We start from the raw sequence: 20,272 nt of genomic DNA, 5'->3' as shown, positions 1-20,272 counted from the left end.
GCAGTTGCAACAAATTAAATGATACATTATTGTAGAATATGTAAAGCAACATTTAATGATGCTTTTGTAGATTTAAGTGCATTTAATTCTTTATATTCAGAAACCTAATTATGGCACAATTTTCTATATTGATACATCATAGAAGTACATTTTATTATCTACAAGAGACAAAAATAAACTAAAAGTTTAAGGATAATCATTTAGATTTCAAGTAATGCGTAAGCTCCGAGCCATTCTGTAACAAATTATGGCACTATAAATGGTTGACATGAATTATTTAAATAATTCTAAGTAACCCCTTTTAAAACACCCCCCAAATAGCTTGAAATCTGGACAGGCGTCTGCATTGATACCGGATTCCAACACACAAAAAAGGGCATTCCAATATTTTAAATAGTGAAATGCATGTATTTATTCTGTATTTGGATACATTTTTACAATACATGTTTTATCTTCTCAGCCTTCAACAAAACTTGGAAAATGTACAATTTTATGACACCAACACAGAACTCTTTTGGTAGCCAGTGTAAAACACGTCGTCACAGCTGTGGGAAGAGGTGGACGGAGCCGTATTTACATGGCAAACAGAATGAGGAAAGCCACCATCAAACAGAAGAGACCCATGGCCTCAGACAGGGCAAATCCCAAGATAGCATATGAGAACAACTGCTGCTTCAGAGATGGGTTCCTGTAGGAGAGAAGGAGAGGTCATGGGTCACTTATCACCAGATCTCTGTAATGAAGTTGGCTTTAGGTCATGGACAAAAGACATCGGCTCCCAAAAGTGTGATGCGTGACAGATGAGTTTGCTCAAGTTGAACTACATAAACTCAATATTTTACACAATACTACACTTGCATTGCTGCAATAGTCAAGCTCAGTTCTTAATTAAACTTTAAAATATAAATGATAATGTAACTATGAAATAAGTATTTTAGAAAAATACCAAAATTGGTTTACATCGGACCACCATCTGGAAAGTCAAGTACTGCTATATCCAGAAGCAGTCATTCTGTTTCTGGGTATGGCAGCTAATGGCAAAAAGAGGGTAAGCATTAAGGGGTCATTTCAGTGGTTTGTGTTGGTCTAGTCTACCTGGCATATCCAATAATGAGACTGCCGAAAACAGTTCCGATTCCAGCTCCTGAACCTGCCACTCCCACAGTGGCGGCACCAGCACCAATGAACTTGGCGGCTGTGTCGATGTCACGGCTAATGGCGCTTGTCTGAAAACCCCGCACTGCAACCTGGGAAGCGGCGGTCTGTGGCAGGAAGGCTGGGCTGGCCTTTAAAATAAGGCACAATAATCAAAATTAATGAAATGCAACAACCATCCCTCGACAGAAGAATAAAACTTTGCAGATAAATTAAAGTGACATTATGCAACAGTTTTATAATGGAAGCAATTTCACATAATGAAGGAATGCATCTTAAGGTGACAAAATCCTTGCACAGGGAAAACTAAACAGCATTTCTTTCAACACTTAGTTTCAAAATAGCTTTAAAGAAAATTTTTGTGTTCGAAAGAACATTTAATGTTGATTTAGAACAGGAAGTGCCACTAATGTTAAACATCTGCAAATACATAAACTACTCACCTCTGCAGAGCTGACATCTGGCCTGGAGAGCACAGAGGCAGAGAGTGGTCTGAACAGCACCCTTGAACCAGAGCGGACCTGAGACACGGATCAGAGGAGTCATTAGAAACAAAGACATAAGATTACATTCATTAGGAGTGCTGTACTTAAGACTGACACACTGGACTGTTGCTTCAGCACTAGAATGATGTGGGAGGGACCCTGTCGAGGAAGGTACATTTAATATGTGCAACAATTAGAAATTACACATGACATTTGGAATGTGACTGGTAAATGCCAATTGAACAAAACACTACATTTATATTTAAAGGAATCAAAGGTTTGTGGCAAGTCCAGTGCAAAAGGGAAGCAACAAACCAGGACATAACCATTGCAGCCTTGATAAAAAAAAAAAATCAACCATTTTTACCCTTTAGCTCTAATGCAATACATTTAAAAGAGTTGTTTCACATTTCAGTCATCCATGAAACATGGACAGACATACTGTCAGATTGTTATAATGACCTTGACTTCACTGGAATCGCAGTTCAGATGATAGCATTAGCAACACAACAGCTATCAGATGCCCATTGACATATTAGCCAGAATGACATACAGAAACATGAATTTTGCAGCAGCAATTTTTGATTTAGATGCAAACACCGCATGTCAAATGGACAGAGTTAAGTGCACCAGGCCTCTTCCATAATTCTCTGACCATATCCATAGTATTGCAGCTTCAAAAAAATCATCATAAATACTCACCAGTGCGGGTGTGGACACGAACTTTGCACAGGCGTACATGTTTGATTGAGCTCGCTGACTGTGGTGAAGAATAAACCCGCGTCTGTCTCTATGGGAAAAGACGACAGTTTAAGGTCAATGCAATATCAGCGCTTTCAAAAAGCTACCAGGCACTAAATAGCTGCTTTTGCAAGGGTAGTATAATCAGTAGAACGTGAAATACATCAAATGATTTGAAAAAATACATCTAAAGCGCAATGATGGTATACGATTGTGACAATTTAGCTTCGCCGGTTCCCATTTAGCTCTCCTTCACTTACCCGGCTGCAGAGGTCGAACCGCTGAGGAGCTACTGCGCATGCCCGACCCTCTATTTAATGTAGCGCCCGGATGTTTGAATGACGCGTTTGAAGGTCATTCAATGGTGCTTTATTTAAAACTGCACTTAGGGCAAAGAAAACATTAAACTCTTATTTACTGCATTTTTATTTTTCTAAAAGACAGTAACAATATGTATAAGAGAAATGAGGGAGCCAGAGAAGTGTATTAAAATAAGGTGAAAGTAAATCGATATAGCACAAAGACAACTTTTGTAAATAAAATATAAACAATTAAGCTAATAACACACATTATTCTCATACTTGCTTATAGGCTACTTCAATAAAATTATACAAAAGATGACTAGGATCATGAGAGAATTTCTACAAATAGTTTATGACAAAATATTGCTTTATTTAGGGGGCTTGTTTCACATTCCATTGCTAAGGGCACATATAAAAAAGGAACTGTTGTATAAAAAACTGAATATACTCTAAAATTATTGATCTATTATCTAGTTAATTATGCAATAAATATTTGCTGAGGCACAGGTCTCAAAAACATTCATGTCTCACTTAGCCTTTCCATATTGTGCTTTTTAATTTCTAAAACATTAATTTGGTAGACTCCAATTTGCTGTCTACTAGAGAAAATTTCAATTTCATGATAACGTTTAAAGAATCATGCTTTAGATAAGAAACATTTATTGGCATGTACAGACTGTAAAAGCAGCAGACATGTGCAAGTATTGACAAACAAGTACAAACTGATAATTCCAGTTTTAAAGCACATACATATTATGTGTTGCTGTTGAGATAAGAATCAATTCACCATGAACATGACAACGAAATAACTAATGCAGAATTTAGAGGAACAATAGTTGATAACTACCAAACTATCATTCTCATCCATTTTTTTATTCATGAATACAATTTAGTGTCACTTCTGGCATCATTTGACTTGTAAAGCGTAAACATCAATGCAGATAACATCCTATGTATGGACACCAGTTATTGTGACAGATTTTGCTACATTGTAAACTGTGCAGTAAGTCACATATTCTCAACCAGAAAGGCACAAAACAGTTGAATTCTTCACAAATAAGTAAACAAACCATTGGCCAGAAAAACACAAGCAATTAAAACAACTCAAAACAAATACATATTTAGGAATCAAAATAGTGCATTTAGCAACAAACAAACAAAAAGTAAAAAGCATTACTTCTCTAGAAGAACAACGCTTTTATTAAAGAGTGTATTTTTGTTCAGCTCTCACTTTGCAGGTTTCAAATAATTCTGTAAACACAATGATAGCTAAACTTATAGCTATGATAGCTAAACATTTCTTGCAACCCGCTTTTGTCCTTATTTACTATGCAATATTAAATGTTAACACTGTAAAATTATTCTAAGCTTCAACACTATAGCAACTGCAGTTTGTTTTGTTATATCAACCTCATAAACAAACCATGCACAGGAATTGCACCGGGTGACATCACCACTATGGGCCGCACCACACCATTAGCATTACAGATTGTAATGTGATTAGCCCACTATATGTGAATGATGTGGTGCATATAAATAAATCAGCAGTAAAAACTCTTAACAGCCTTCAGAATTACTAAGATGTACTAAATGAACATGCTGTAGAGAGAAGTTAAAATAAAACATGCCAAAAACCAAAAGCTCTTGTGAACAGTGTTGATCATGAACATATTTAAACTGCATTCAAACAGTTTAGTTTGATTCATCCTCTTTCTGCTGTTCCCCCTGAGCTCCAGCTTCCTCCTGTGGGACATCCTTTGAGGGGGACGGGCTACGTGGAGGCTGTGACAGCTCTGCCTCGGTTTCATGTGAGACAGGGGGATCTTCAGCGGTGGGGTCCTGAGGGTCAGCAGATGTAGTTCTTTCCACGTCATCTATAAAAATTAAATAATGAAATAAAATAATTAGCACTGGGGAGTCATTCTCCTAAGAGCCATGGCACTGTTATGGGAGTGTAAGACAGTATGCGTATTAGGCCTGTTAATGCATCATAAAATAAGAATATCATTTGTGGCATTGTTCATTCAGTATGATAACACTTGTTTAAAAGAAGCACAATATGCATTCAATGTAAATAAGCTAATTATTAATCATACAAAAAACAAAAATTACGACAATGAACCATGCACTTAACGGTTTAAAAATAAGATCAGATCGGAATTTTTTTAAGAAAAGTATTCAGCATTTTTAGACATTCAGTCTCTAAGCATCTTACCATTTTGCTAAGTTTAATATTAACATTGCAGATAACTGTTGCTCCACAAAAAGAAAACAAATCATCTTTTTGATTGCTATTTCGATTTGTGTATTTGTTTTATATATATATATATATATATATATATATATATATATATATTAATATATATATATATATATATATAGACAAAAACATCTATTTGCATATAGAGCAAAAAATAGCTGAATGTCAAATGCAGAATGTTTTCATTAAGACAGATATAAAAAAATAAAAAAAATAAAATCATTAGACAACATTAGAAGACATTTTTCATATATACGATTTACAGCCATTTACAAACACACCTTCTCGCCTTATAATGGTGACCAATGTTTTTGTGTTGTGTGATTTCGTGTATGAGAGGGAATAGAAAATTATTGTGATCATGATTGTGTAACTGAAAAGAGCAGAGAATACTTCAGCACCAAAGCATCATGCAGTGTATAAACTTATGGTCAAAAGATTAGGGTGAGTAAGATTTTTATTTTTTAATTCAATTAATATATTTATTCAGCAAGGACACATTTAATTGATCAAAAAATGACAGCAAAGACATTTATTATGTTACAAAACAAATCTATATCAAATAAACTTTATTTTTAGGTTTTTTTATTCATCAAAAGACCATAAATAAATAAAAATAAAATAAGAATAAAATTATATATATATATATATATATAATTAGTTTACTAATATATATATATATATATATATATATATATATTTAAAAGAAAACAGCTATTTTAAATTGTAATAATATTTCTAAATATTACTGTTTTACTGTATTTTTAATCAAATAAATACAGCCATTGTGTGCATAAGACACTTTCAAAAACAATAGAAAAATCACACGAACCCCAAACTTCTGAATGGTGGTGTATGTGTATGTAAAGTGAGTCTGTGCGTTGGTTCTGGGACCTGAGTGAATTCTCTTGAAACTATGAACTTTACTCCAGGGGGTGCCAGAGTGTGTAACCTGAGAGGAGCGGGCCAAGACAATGTGGTCTAAAAACACATAAATAAAATAAAATACAACATACATACACTAACATACAAATGATAAATGTAAATGATTTCAAAATTGCATGCATGGACTTCCAAAGTTGTTTGCTCTCCTCTTGGAGGCTTAACAGTTGCAGTTTTAAGACTGATTGAAAAATGACATGACAAGATGACAATGATTTTATGAGGTCATCATAATGATGTCACTGGCTGTCAGCAGCATGAAATACCTTCAGGGACGTCACTGTCCTCTGGTGTCTCGGTGGCGGCAGAAGATTGTGTTTCAGGAGATTCAGAGCGAAGTCTGCGCTCAAAACTGAACTCTGGGAGTCTGGGTGCCTGGGGACGTGTCTTTCTTGCCGGGTTCATGAAGTAGCAATAAGCACAACGGAATGCTGTAACATTAAACATCACACATGAGTATCCTCAGGCAAAAATCTGCACAGTTCCATAGTGTGCTCTGACAGGCTCTTACCTACATACTCAAATTCCTCCTTCAAAGCCATACCATTGTGGGAAAAACACTGCTGGCAAATCAATGCATATCTGAATGTATAAGAATAAATGGGGGGAAGGCAAGAGACAAATCATTCTCACATGTACTGACATAATTCTGGACTGTAGAAATCTCAGTGTGTTTCTCTGACTAGCCTGAAAGTCAAGCCGGTTGTTTATTGTTCCGGTGTAATACCTGTTCTGAGGTCCATCTCCCACCAGATACTCAATGACTCTGTCCACAGAGCTACGCTCTCGTGGAAGAATGGGTCGAGCGAGAGGTGGCCCAGGGGGATGCATACCTGAAATGATCAAGAACAATCAACACTTCATCAGTGCACAAATCGGGAAAATGATATGCTAGAACTTCAAAATAATGCAAATGACATCAAATATGGCAAGGAAGTGAAAAGTATATAATGTTCAGTCTGTAGCTAAAACTATGGATGCAGAATATAGATTATCGGCCTGTATTACAGTTTGTAAAATTTATTTGGTAATATATGTCAATACTGAAAATTAAATTAGGCATGCTCATTTCCCTGACTTTTTACATTACTTAAAATGAATCTAAAAAACGATTAATTTAATAGCATATCTCAAAACATATATCCATTTTCCTTTGTACCATTATGTATGTACCCTATGTTGTGATGCATTTAATTTATTTGTAGTATTTAAAATGATTGATTTCGTTTTGTTTTAACTTATTTGGTTAACACTGTACTGTATTTTAATATCAGCCATTTATAATTTATACTCTATGATAAAAGACACCAATGTTCATAAAACAGGTACATTTATTCAAGAATAAAAGAATGCATGATATGAGCCATTTATTATAAAATTCAATTGATTTATGTCACAGGATATATAATCTGCTATTTCATCAGAATTTCACATTCATTCACATTTCATATTAATTTACTTATCCATGTGAGGACATGTAAGTAACTCATGTATGAGTTTACTAAACCTGATCCAGGTCCTGGTGAATAAGGATTCATGTTTCTTCTCATCATTTGTTGTGGTGTTTCTGCCGGAGACCCAGCGAGCCCTTTCTCTGGAGGTCCTCCTGGGGCAGTACGATGTGGTGTGGCTCCTGGGGTCATGGGGCCGGGTCCAGGAGTTGCCATGGCAACATGCCGCTGCCGTAGGTCTGTATATAATGAGAGTATAAAGTGCATTGTGCATACAGAAAACACGATTACTCAGTCAAAAAACAAAAGGAAATACAAACCTTGTCCTGGTCTAGGGGTCATGTGGGGTCTGACTGGTGTGGCTTCTGCTTCCTGTAAACGCAAACCAAGCATTCATCTACCACAACTCATCTTAAAAATGCTAGCTTCAAACATAAATCCATATTCCCTACATCCGTTTGAAACCCTATTCAAGCTTTAAAGGGATGTTCACTAAATAAATTTTATTCTCTCATCATTTCATGCAATCCCGAAGATTTTTAGGAAAAAAATTCTAAAATACCATTGAAAGGTTGCAGCGCGGTCGATTCTTGAAAAGCCACACACAGCGATCATGACGGTAAGTGTGGTGATAGGTGTGTAAGAAAAATACTTTAAATCATAAATCTACTGGTCTACTGTCTTACGAGCATTCACGAGGGATGTTGTGACGCATATTTTTCTTACACACATTTCACATATCTCATATCATTTCACTTCAGAAGACATTGTTTCTGGGGTTGTATGGATTACCGTCACAATCGTTGTTTGTGGTTTTTCAAGCTTCAGCCAAGTGACACCCATTCACTTGCATTATATAGACTCACAGAGATTTGTGTTTATCTGAAGAAAGATAGTTATATACATCGGGGATGACATGAGGGCGAGTAAAATGATTCAATTTTTTGGGTGAGCTATCCCTTTAATATTACACATGACTGGACTTACTGCTTTCTTCTTAGATTCTGGATCGAATCTCTCCAATATGAGCTTAGCATTTTTGTAGGTCTCCGTTTCCATCACCTCTTCAAGCTAAAACAGAATTCATTTGTTTCATGGAACATACAGCCAATTTTATTCATCTGAAATATTAGAATCCACAAACAAGCTTGGCTCTCAAGAAAGCTTCTGTTCTAATGTGTCTGAAATCACACTTACTATTTTTCGTTTCTTTGTCTTTAAATCATCTAGTTTTTCATCTGAAACAGAAAAAACAAACAAAAGACCAGTCAGTCAATCGATCAAATTAGATCAAAATTGTTGGTGAAGACAATGAAGAAAAGATGAAGAAAACAACATATAATAAGCTTACTGTTTCTCTCTGTGCGTTTGGAGAAAAGGAAGATGAGCAGTTTTCGTAGTAGTAACACTCTATGAAGAAACAGAAAAGGTCAAATTATGCAAGAGAACAAAACTACCTAAATAGTTGAGAATATAATAACATTGACCTCCCTTAAATAAACAACCTTTAAAAAGAGGTATAATAAAATGCAATGCATATAATACGTGTAATAAGTAGTAATGCATCCATAATTACATCAGCTGCGCTAAAAATAGTAATAAAATAAGCATGCTTAATAGGATGTATCATTGTCTGTCCAGCAATATAATACTTAAGACTCACAGTGCTGGAAATGCTAGCAGAGGCAGGGCAGTGATGATGCGAGCGCTCCACTGCTCAGGGAAGTACAGGTAATACACACACAGACATGTGATCAGGTACAAAGCAGATGAATAGAAGAGAAGCCGGCCCACCCACAACTTCAGCAAGCGCTGGTTCTTTGTACGGAACTCCTCAAGGTCAGTTATGTCCTATGGATTCAAGTCATAATGAAATATTGTAAGTTAATTAGCAATGCCATTATCTTATATGTTGTAAAAATGCTTTGTAAGGTAACGTAGAATGCTTCACATGATCTCATTTAACCCTATAAAGCCTACAGTATCATTTTTGATATCCATTTCTTATTATCATCATCATCAAAACTTTGCTGAAGAACCTGTTTTACACAAATCTTCTACATGCCTTCTGTTGTCTGATTGATAGATCATACTTTAGAGATTAAATGGCCTTTTAGTATAATTGTACAAATGTACACATACAGGTAATGTACATGCATTATATGTTTTTAACTACAGAGCTTTGATCATAAAAGTAAGCATTTTATTATTAGGAGACACAGAGAGACGATATATGCGTTTTATGCCTGTAGTCACAATAATATTACTTTGAGACCGTATAAATATCAGCAACTGCACCAAATTGCATATTGTTGCTCAGTTTAGGCCTTTGCATGAAATGTTTTTTTCTCCTTCTTGAGTAATATATGGGCCATAAATTCCTTTTGTATCAAATATGATATAAAACGCAAACTTTTTGTTTACTTTTCGTTTTATATTTTGTCAAAATTTTCAATAAACTGTTCCATTTAATAAATATATTATTTTATATATCAGGCTTTATCCTATTTTATTAAAGTGAAGTAAGTTAAATGTTTGCTGATATGCTGGCACGAATAACCAATTTGTCGCAGTGTGCCATGTTACAGCATGCCATTAAGAATCCTAAACAACATAAATCTGTGAAACGTTGACCCTGCTATAGCAGAACCTGTGACTACTGAACGTCAGACATAAGCTCTGTTAGTTACAGTTGAAAGTGTGTGGTGAAATTAAACATAAAAGCCCTCTGGTATAGCAAAGTGTATTTCTATAGCTCACTCTAAACCAAAGCAGTGACCACTACTGGGCAGTTAAGGTCAGCCGCAGCAATCCAGCGAACAGATGGTCCTGTCAATACAGTCTCCAGACAGATAGAGGCTTCGGGAGGAGAGCCAGGAATGAGTAAAGCAAGGAAATGCAGCCAGTAAAAGGGTTCAGATGATGACATACAGCTCTGTGATGTGTGATAAGGTCACAATGGCTGAAAGAAGTCTGTGGGTTTGAAAGGGCAGGACAACAGTGGGGAACATACCTTATCCAGTGTCTCTAGAATATCCACAGTGGAAGTTTTAGTCTGTAAAAACATAACGATTACATTTTTTATAGAAAGGGTTTGATTAGGGAAAATAGAAAAAAGAGTGAAATACACACCTTCCACCGTGAAATTATGGCTCCCATTTTCAGAACTGCAAATCCAGACCTTAAAGCAAACAAAAACTATCTAATAACGCTTACAACACATTCAAAACCCTTCTAATAACGCTTACAACACATTCAAACCCCTTCTAATAACGCTTACAACACATTCACTGCCTCTAATGCATCTGTCTGGAAGATATCACTTGCACATTCATTATTAGGAAACACAATCCTGTCTTGGAATTGGGATCAGTCATCTAATCAACAACATGGGTTGGAAAGGCAAACCCTAAACGAAAACCATTATATTCACCTGACAAATAAGAAAACATCGTAACTCTTGTCTTATTATTGCAACGGCTATTACAACAACAACAGGGACTGTCTGGCAGTAAACACCTGCCCTGCCTTTTGACCAGCCTAAAACTGTCCTGAATCTTATTCGCTCAGGGGAAAACCGTAAGCAGTGTGATTTAAACATATTTTCATTATATTATTATTCGGTGGAGCATATTATAAGACAAACATTTGCAAGAGTTCACTTGTTAACTTGCCTTTCTACAGAGATGGAACGGAGGCTGAGCCTGTGCGTGTGACGGTGACGTATTTAGAGGTTTTCGGAACTTCGTTTGAAACTTCAAAATAAAAGTCGTGTACAATTAAAAGCCTTGCACCAAAATTTCGCATCTGACCATGATGATTAAACTTAATTCTGCATTTAAAAATGCATTGACTGCATGGTTCAATCCTACGTCTAATTTAATTATAAGAAAGTAATCACGAATTACAGTATAAAAAATAATTATTGTTATTATCTTAATAATTATTAATTAATAATTATTAATTAATTAATAATAATTATTAAAAATAAAAATGGAAAGACGGAAGGTTATGAAATTAAGTAGGCTAACGGTGGTACTTGGAAATATACAATTTGTAAATATAAAAAATCGAGAGTGTTTAAGCTGCTAAATTGTATTGAGAACAGAATAAGGTATGCTTATACCATTCACTGTAAAAAAAAAAGGTTTATACGCATATTTTAGAAGGATACGCATCTATAAGAAATGTGTGAGCTAATTTTAAACAACCTTTCACTTGTTTATAGGCTATTCAGAGGAAACTGTTGAATATGTTAAGGTGAGGCATTATAAATTAGTTACATATTTGATGGTAGAAGAAATGCTGCTAAAACAACAACAACAATAACAAATATAAAAAGACCAGGAATCTTTTAGTTCGCCAATTATTTTTTAAAATAGGCCACCAGGCTATAGCTTACGTTTGAGCTCAAATTCCCCACTTCATAAACTGACGTTTATCATATTTAGCTGGCTGCAATATCCATAAATATACACACCACCACACACTTGGTGGAACATAAAACTGCTCTACGATACGCTTTCTCTAGCACTTGCACGTAGCCTACACGCGCGCACACATCAAGGTTACAATGAATTTCAATATTAAAGTTTAATGTTATAGGCTATAAAGTTACAAATATCATGTGCTTATTCTAATAATATTCTATTTTACATGCCCAAATATTAATTCTCTCTCAACTCCAGACACGCATGCACATTTTAACACTTTTATCGTATTGCCAATTGTTTTTCTAAAGTCATGCTATAGGCCCAACCTAAATGAAATTGCCGTGATTTTAAAGTTGCAATTGTTTTAAAAAATATTTACAAGATAACAGGGTAAGATGCCCCGATCTGCTCAAGCCTCCCTGGAAAAAAAAAATCGACACCACCGCAGCTAAACAGGCGACATATCGGCTACGTTCCGTTTAATGATGAGCTGAAAATGACTTGAAAATATCAGTAGGCTACAGACCCATTTTGGTTAAACATATGTGTTTGATACTAAAGTAGGACTTGGGCTTTTAAAAATGATGCCCGAATTAACACGCAAATAACTAGCCCATAATGTGCAGAAATAGCCTGGCTCCAAAATGAGGTGTTCACAGTAATGTCATTGAAGATCTATTTTTGTTCCCCAAAGAACCTTTCAATGAAAAGTTCTTAAAATAACAATTTTCTAAGTGCGAAGAAAATGTTAATAATCTTAATAAAATGTTTCCTTTATAAAGAACATTTTGTCCAATATAAATACGGATGTTAAGGGTTCTTCATGGAAACATCGATGCCAATAAAGAACCTGTATTTTTGATAGTGTAGGCTATAGCCTACTGCAATGCTGCGCATTTTACCGGACTTCTCCCTGAATATTTTGAGCTATTTCGGGCGTTTCTGTTTCCTTCATTTGTTCGTTTTTGTAGAATGTAAATGGCAACGCTGGCAACGCCACTGTGGGGTAGAAAATCTGCGGTTTCTAAGCTCTTCCCAGCTCAAAAGTTGATTTACAGCTCAGGTTGTAAAACGGTTTTTACGAGCCTCGCGCGTCCGTCATTGGGTCTCACAGATGAGACGCGCCACGGGCTCGCGGTAATATTGGCCCCTCTCTTCCCTTCCCACGCGTTTTGTCGAACAGAAAAGCTCCGGACGAGGACGTCTCTCTGCATTTCTCATTGTGTTTCATTAGTGCAGAATATTTAACTTGCTTTTTTCTTTGCTTTTTTCCCCTCTTATTTAAAATAGCTTTTCGTCTATTTTCCTTAGCCCATCGATTAAAGGGGATATTCTAAATAGTCATTTTTACATCAAATGGTAAGTGCAGCTGCAAAATCAAAATTACAGTAGGCAAATATGTTTTTGTCTTTTTTGACTCTTCTGAATAATCAGTCGCTTTATCAATGCCTAATTGTGAAGCTACGGGAAAAATCCGTCTGTTCTGTCGAGTGAGAGAAATTTTAAATATAAAATATTAAGACATTATGACAAGTTTGACATGAAGTCAGAAAAGTAAAAAAGTGTTACGCATTTGTTTTCTACGAGTAAACCTGAATTAGGCTATATTGTTCTGTTTTCTTTGTTAACGAATCATTTAAATGTGAAAGCGAGAGGGTCGTCTAATTTACTGCATTGCGGCGAGAAGAGAGAGAGAGAGAGAGAGAGAGAGAGAGAGGGGGGGGGGGGTGGCTTACTAGCAGATTTCTCAAATTGCAGTTAAAATTATTTGATTCCATAAACAAGACATCATTTGTATTTCGATTTGAAAATACAAAAATAGAAAATGTCTGAAATTGACAACACGATTTTTTTTTATATAAAATAGCATAACTAGGCTATCTTTTTAAGTGAAATTTTATTAAGCCTATATTTTAACGTGGTCGAACAATTGATAAAATTGTCTTTTAACCTTTAAATTGTATTTTAATTAAAAGGCTTTTGCTTGAAATGAAGGGTGTAGCCTTTTCAATTTTCGGGTGCGAATTAGGCAACGCCTTTTCATTTTGTTTTCTGGACTGTGGAAAACGATGTGCTCCCAATTCCAGTTATTCCATTTCTGCGCAAAGCTTTGTTCCGTCGTCTATATATACCCTGTAGAACCGAATGTGTGTTTCCACTGCACATTCACAGATTCGGTTTTAGGGGAGTATATGGACGATGCAAAAACGTCTGCTTTCAAGATAAAAACACTGCAGTTTATTGAATAGCCCCCATAAACGACTAAAACTGTTAAAATGATGTTTCGTTTATTTGAATAAATTGCAATTGCAAAACAAACGGTTCCTTAAGTCTTTGTTTTTTCATTGCCGTTTAAATACCACTGTCGTGATTTTGTCTAACATCCAAATCCTAAATAATTATAACATTACCAAGTGTTTACTGTATTGAATGTTGTTTCTATTCTCTAACCCTTTCTTTTGGAGAACAGGGTGAGATGCGCGCGCCCCGACATCTGCTCAAGCCTTAAAAAATTCTACAGCACCATAAAATGCATGCATGAGCTGAAAAGTGACTTGAAAATATCTGTAAATGTATTAAATCTATAATGAGCTCTAATAAAATGCCATTGTACAAATGTGTCATTTCATGTTTATCAATGGATATAGCTTAGCCTACAATAATGTAAAAATATTATAATTCAATATCTCTGTTTATTGTTCTATTAATATTAATAACACGTTTTTAATGTATTTTTGTTATATATAAGTATTAGTCCTATGGAATATTTACATTTTAAAATAACGAAGAAAGGTTTAATGCGTCTGTTTTATTACCTTCATTTTACAAGTTTTCACATAGGCCTATTAATATTTAGGCTATATGCTTATATTCTTGTTCACATAGAGATGTAAGGATTATAATCAACATTGGTATAACTATATTATATGAAGAAAGAACAATTGAGATGCAGCTCACACGAAGTGGTGAGAGAGCGCGCGCGCGCGCGGGCAGCGCACATGAATTACGACTCGCGCCCAGTTGGCACCTTAATGACCCCTTGCAGACACTTGCACGGTGCACCTCCACTATTAAAATACATCAGCACATAAATAAATATAAAATATTTAGAATTTCAGAGCCTTATACGATTTTGTATTATGGTTACAAAGAAATAAAATAAAACAAATAGCTATTAAGGTTTTAAGAATAGGCCCTAATGTTGTAAAAAGCACAAAGCATGAAAGGCCGCATTCATATTCCGCGATCGGAAGTGGAGGATCAAGACTATATAGGCTAAAGAATCCAAAGGGAGAATAGTAGGATTGAGACTGAGAAGAAAAGAAGAATCAAGAATCAGAATCTACCATATTCTACCGCAAATGGAAATCTAAACAAAGTGAAGAATCATCATCCAGTGGACACTGCGGAATGCTGAACATCTGCATTGCAGAGTATATAGCATATATACTCAATAATATACATTGTTATAACAATGAACGAAAAATAGCCTACTGGAAACAAAATTGAAAGAAGAAGGTGCAAACCATATGAATTTAGAGCATTTAATGAGTCAGCAACAAGGAAACAAACTAGGCTATTAATAGCTCCTCAATTATCTAAAATAATCAGGAAATGATAGCCTATAAGAATATAACGTTTTCAAAATGTATTTTGTTTTTATTTCTTTTGTTAGTTTATTTTATTTTGTGACATGATCAAGGTACTGCAAAGAGATAAGCTACATAAAATTATTCAGATGATCATTGGTAAATCGTTAGCTCTCCTCGGCCAGGCCTATATCTATCTCTTGAATTGTTGAATTACACCTCGACCATGATCTATATGTGTCTGTGTGTTACATATTTGTACTTAGAAAGAACATGTAGCCTTAAACTTCTTTTGTGCTCCACTCCTCATGTCTCTTCTGTGGTTGAATCGAAAACTAATTTGTTTTTTTGGCGTATTCGGCCCCCTCTTTGGAATTTTCTCAATAATTAATGTTGAATGTCTTTATTTCTTGACTATTGTTTTATTTTTATTTTATTTTTTTGGCACAATTACCCTCCACTCAATCCTTGAACTCAGTTGATGGATGATTCTCATACACACACATGTAGGCTACCACGGTTTTGATATTGTAAAAAAAAAAAAAAAATTTAATTTTTAAAAGAATAATTTATATATATATCATTTGTTTGTTTCTTTCATTATGATGATTATTAAGTTTTTTCCTAAACATTGACGCTCCACACTCCAGTTCAGTAGCTGGCGGTAATGCACCATAAACTGGTTTGCCGACTGCCAATATAACAAAAAGAAGAAGAAGGAGGAGGAACGTGACTGGCTAGAAAGCAGGAAAAACTTCTGGGTGACGTCACTACACTGGGACAGGAGCTTGCTTTGCCCTTGCGTGGGAAATTAATACCATCTCGTTGTTGTGCTTCGATTCAAGTAGATTTCTTCTGCGCTGTCATGTCTCTTGCTGCAGAGGCGTTCGTCTCTCAGATTGCAGGTAATGTTTACGCTTGTGTGTAATGTAGCGAGACCATAGGCGTGTTAGTGGTTTGTGCTAGAGATGGGCAGGTTAGGCTGATTATCTGTAACGTTACTTCTTTTGATCATAGTCATTTAATTTCTCTCCATATTAGTTGAGAAAAACCAACATTTCTGGTCACGAGTCTGTTATAAATCTACCAGATGTCCTTACAACAGTTAAGTTAGAGTTCTGTTGTTTGCAATGCTATTGTCAGGGTCAAAGATAAAGAAACCTATTAAATGTTTAATATTATTATAATGCGGTCTCACATAGATGGATTTTTAAGGGTCAGAGTTTCTGAAAAATGGAAAGATACAGTATTGTTTGCGAAATGTATGTTTCCAGTTTTATTGGTTTTCTATTGCAGCTGCTGAGCCATGGCCTGAAAATGCTACTCTGTACCAACCTCTTAAAGGTAACAGTTTTTTTCACATTTACATTTAGCATGAGATCTTTACAACCAAAAAATAAAATAAATGAAATGAACATGAATATGGTTTCCTTTTTTTGTGTCCAGAGGATCAAATTTTGCTGTCAGATTCTGCATCCTCACTGGCAGTTCAGGTGAAAAGTAGTGCCATAATCACCCTGTTCATTCACACGCTCGCCGATTCACATCTTGAAAAACCCAAATAGTTTTGTCTCTTGTTTTAGGTTTATGAATTTAATCTTGTTTTTGCAGACTTTCCTGAGGATGTGTGGCCTGCCAGTGCAGGTGTCCTGCCGTGCCAATGCTGAATACATGTCACCGTCAGGTGAATAACCAAAATCTCTCAATTTTACAGTCATTTTCATGTTTTTGTTTCGTTTATGGGATTTGTTTATTCTTATCACATGTTGGAAAGCTATTATGTTAGTGCTTGTTCATATGTCTTATAATGACTCTTCCTCTCTATTCATTAGGGAAGGTTCCTTTTATCCACGTTGGAAATCAAGTTGTGTCAGAATTGGGGCCGATTGTTCAATTCACAAAGGCAAAGGTATCTTTCTCACTCTAAAAAACAAACTCCATATGAATACTAGAATATTTGACTGTTGGCTGAAATTGAGCTGTCCATAGGGTCATGCTCTGAGTGACGGGTTGGATGATGTCCAGAGGGCAGAGATGAAGGCTTACATGGAGTTGGTCAATAACATGCTGCTGACTGCAGAGGTACAGACCTGCACACATCAGCACGTCTTTGTGTATTGCATACACTACCGTTCAGTTTGTGGTCGATTGAATTTAAAAAAAAAAAGTCTCTTATGCCAAAACGGGAGTTATTTGGCCAGAGTAATACTGTGAAATGTTATAGAACTGAAATAAAACTGTTTTCTATTTTAATATATTTTCAAATGTAATTTATTCCTGTGAATTTTCAGCAGCATTACATTAGTTTTCAGTGTCACATGATCCTTCAGAAATCATTCTAATATGCTGATTTGGAGCTCAAGGAACAATTTTTATTATCAATATTGAAAACAGTTGTGTTGATTACTAGTTTTGTGCAAAACGTGATACATTTTTTTCTGCATTCTTTGATGAATGGTCAAACAAGCAGCATTTATTTGAAATTGAGACTTTGAAATTGTTACAATAACATTCAATTTAATGCTTTAAATCCTACTGTATTTATTAGCCATATACATGAAAATCAGATTTATACATTTGTTAAAAATGACTCATCATACATTCTTTGCTCGTGGATTTCTTTAATTATACTATTTATTTATTTATATGTATTTTATCTTTTACATGAATATTTTAAAAGTGATAAACTGTGCAAACTTTGCCTCTTCTTTCTAGTTGTATATCCAGTGGTGTGATGACTATACTGCTACTGAGGTATGTTTCAAATATAAGGACATCCACAAATCATAACGCATATCTTATTAACAAAGATGACATCTATGGCACCACATGTCAGCATATATGATCATGGTATGCATTTGATTGTAATATGTGTTCAGATCTCTAGGCCACGATACAGTAGTCCCTATTCTTGGCCCCTCAATCACGTTCTGGCCTATCAGAAGCAGTGGGAGATACGGAGGAAGATGAATGCAATTGGATGGTCTGGAAAGAATCTGGAGCAGGTATTTTTTTTGTGTGTGCAGATAAATGAAGTGTAATTCATTGACTCAGTTAGTTAGTTAGTTTTTTTTCTTTCTTAAATGGAGCCAATGTACACTACATAAGGCTTTGTGTGGGTTTTCTCTTCACAGGTGTATGAAGATGTGAGTCAGTGCTGTCAGGCCTTGTCACAGCGATTAGGAACACAGCCCTACTTTTTCAACAAACAGTACGTTTTGCGCACATACACTATCGTTCAAAAGTTCTTTTTTTTAAAGAGATTAATAATCTTATTCAGCTAGGATGCATGAAATTGGTTAAAAAAAGGTAACAGAAAAAACATTTATAATGTTGCAATCAATTTCTATTTCAAGTAACTGCTGTTTTTTTTTTAAACTTTCTATTCATCAAATAATCCTGAAAAAATGCTTCATGGTTTCAACATTGATGATAATAAGAAATGTTTCATGAGCAGCAAATCATCATATTACAATGATTTCTGAAGGATCATGTGACACTGAAGACTAGAGTAATTCAGCTTTGTCATAACAGGAATACATTACCATTTAAAGATGTATATATTTTTGATATAAAAGATAAAGATATATTTTAATTTGTATAAATATTTCCACAGCATTACTGTTTCTGCTGAATTTTAAACGTAGTAAATGAATCCTTGTACACAAACATACATGCAGCATAACTCAATTATTACATAGTGTCTTTGCTAATTGTTGTACTTTAAATGTCACAGGCCAACTGAACTAGACGCTCTGGTGTTTGGTCATCTTTTCACCATACTCACCACACAACTGACCAGCGACGAGCTCGCTGAAAAGGTTAAATCCTACACCAACCTGCTTTCTTTTTGCCATCGTATTGAACAGACTTACTTTAAGGAGCACGACCGAGAAGGCCAGATTGGGTCCTCGCGCCATTCCAAAAGCTCACTACCCTGAAGACCACCCTTTGCCCAATATTTCTCACTCCTTTGATCAGGCTGAAATGATTGACATATATAATATCCTATGTGGATTAAAAGACTTCAAATATCAAACAGATCAGTAGGAGGGAGAAAAGGGGCATTAAATAAAAGTTTGTGAATATTTAAAGTATTCCCAACACGTTTCCGAACTACTCCTTTGCCTGTTCGTAATGCCATAACGGGAACTCGCCTGCCGCAACAGTAGAACTAGGTTTCGTGCATAAGGTTTTAGTTGATGTAAATCTTTTTTCCACTGTGTGATGCCTTTGTCTGATGTGTAAATGGAAAGTGCCTATGAGGTAAATAAACTTCAAGTTGAACATTTGTTTCTATGTTAATAATGTCTTTTTATGCAAATCTTAAATGTGTTATGTATGATATGTACTTTAAAATGTTGAAATGTAGATTGATTAAACACTCCCAGCATAATTTTGCTGTTGTTTATACTCCAGCAGGGGGCACATTAATGCTGCATAAAATTAAAAGCATAGTCAATATTTAGTGAATACATAAATGGATCTTGTGTTCATTGTATTTAGCTTTTAAACAGTGTTTAATGGATTTAAATATATATTAGAATTACATGACAATCTTATGTAGTTTTAGAATACTAAATCCATTTTATGTGGTTAAAGCTTGCATATTATTAAGAACACAAGTACTCAAAAAGCAGATTTGTGTTTCTGATATACGGTATATGCATTAAATCTTTAGTAAAAGATACATTTTCATCTGAATATGTATCTTAGACGGCCTTCCAAAAAGCTTACGTTTTCCAACATACAGCATGAATATTCAGTTTATGCAGAATCTCATATAATATGTAAAATTCTGGAGTTGTCAATAAATAATTATTTGCCAAAGCTCTACCCATGAGGCGAGTATTACTTGTGATATGGATCTACATGAGTAGGTTTACACATATACATCTTCTCTATATATTGTC

General features: G+C 35.1%; 3 protein-coding genes across 4 annotated transcripts; 1 reads left to right on the top strand and 2 right to left on the bottom strand.

Moving 5' to 3' along the window:
* Positions 1–387: 387 nt before the first annotated feature.
* atp5mc3b (ATP synthase membrane subunit c locus 3b) lies at positions 388–2,714 on the bottom strand. The gene is made up of 5 exons (XM_077199458.1): positions 2,642–2,714; positions 2,343–2,430; positions 1,599–1,676; positions 1,096–1,286; positions 388–688 (listed from the first exon to the last, which is right to left on the bottom strand). The coding sequence occupies exons 2-5, from the start codon at positions 2,379–2,381 to the stop codon at positions 574–576; spliced, it is 423 nt and encodes a 140-aa protein (XP_077055573.1). The 5' UTR covers positions 2,382–2,430; positions 2,642–2,714; the 3' UTR covers positions 388–573.
* Positions 2,715–3,326: 612 nt separating this feature from the next.
* Positions 3,327–11,087, bottom strand: lnpk (lunapark, ER junction formation factor). Of its 2 annotated transcripts, XM_077199448.1 has the most exons (14): positions 11,011–11,087; positions 10,469–10,517; positions 10,350–10,391; positions 9,000–9,187; positions 8,688–8,746; positions 8,534–8,574; positions 8,324–8,407; positions 7,657–7,708; positions 7,393–7,575; positions 6,613–6,718; positions 6,397–6,467; positions 6,152–6,316; positions 5,838–5,924; positions 3,327–4,557 (listed from the first exon to the last, which is right to left on the bottom strand). In XM_077199448.1, the coding sequence occupies exons 2-14, from the start codon at positions 10,493–10,495 to the stop codon at positions 4,376–4,378; spliced, it is 1,287 nt and encodes a 428-aa protein (XP_077055563.1). In that variant the 5' UTR covers positions 10,496–10,517; positions 11,011–11,087; the 3' UTR covers positions 3,327–4,375. The 2 variants fall into 2 exon arrangements, with proteins under 2 accessions (XP_077055563.1, XP_077055564.1); XM_077199449.1 differs by lacking the exon at positions 5,838–5,924.
* A 4,987-nt stretch (positions 11,088–16,074) lies between these two features.
* Positions 16,075–19,651, top strand: mtx2 (metaxin 2). Its single transcript, XM_077199454.1, has 10 exons — positions 16,075–16,264; positions 16,656–16,703; positions 16,806–16,852; positions 16,971–17,043; positions 17,192–17,268; positions 17,349–17,441; positions 18,075–18,113; positions 18,239–18,364; positions 18,494–18,570; positions 19,096–19,651. Exons 1-10 carry the CDS (start codon positions 16,225–16,227, stop codon positions 19,298–19,300), a joined length of 825 nt encoding a protein of 274 aa, XP_077055569.1. The 5' UTR covers positions 16,075–16,224; the 3' UTR covers positions 19,301–19,651.
* Positions 19,652–20,272: the final 621 nt, after the last annotated feature.

The sequence above is a fragment of the Siphateles boraxobius genome, unplaced genomic scaffold (genome assembly GCF_051911475.1).
Source record: "Siphateles boraxobius isolate OS27281-9 unplaced genomic scaffold, OSU_SipBor_1 41, whole genome shotgun sequence".
NCBI lineage: Eukaryota > Metazoa > Chordata > Actinopteri > Cypriniformes > Leuciscidae > Siphateles > Siphateles boraxobius.
This window is presented reverse-complemented; position numbering and strand designations above follow the sequence as displayed.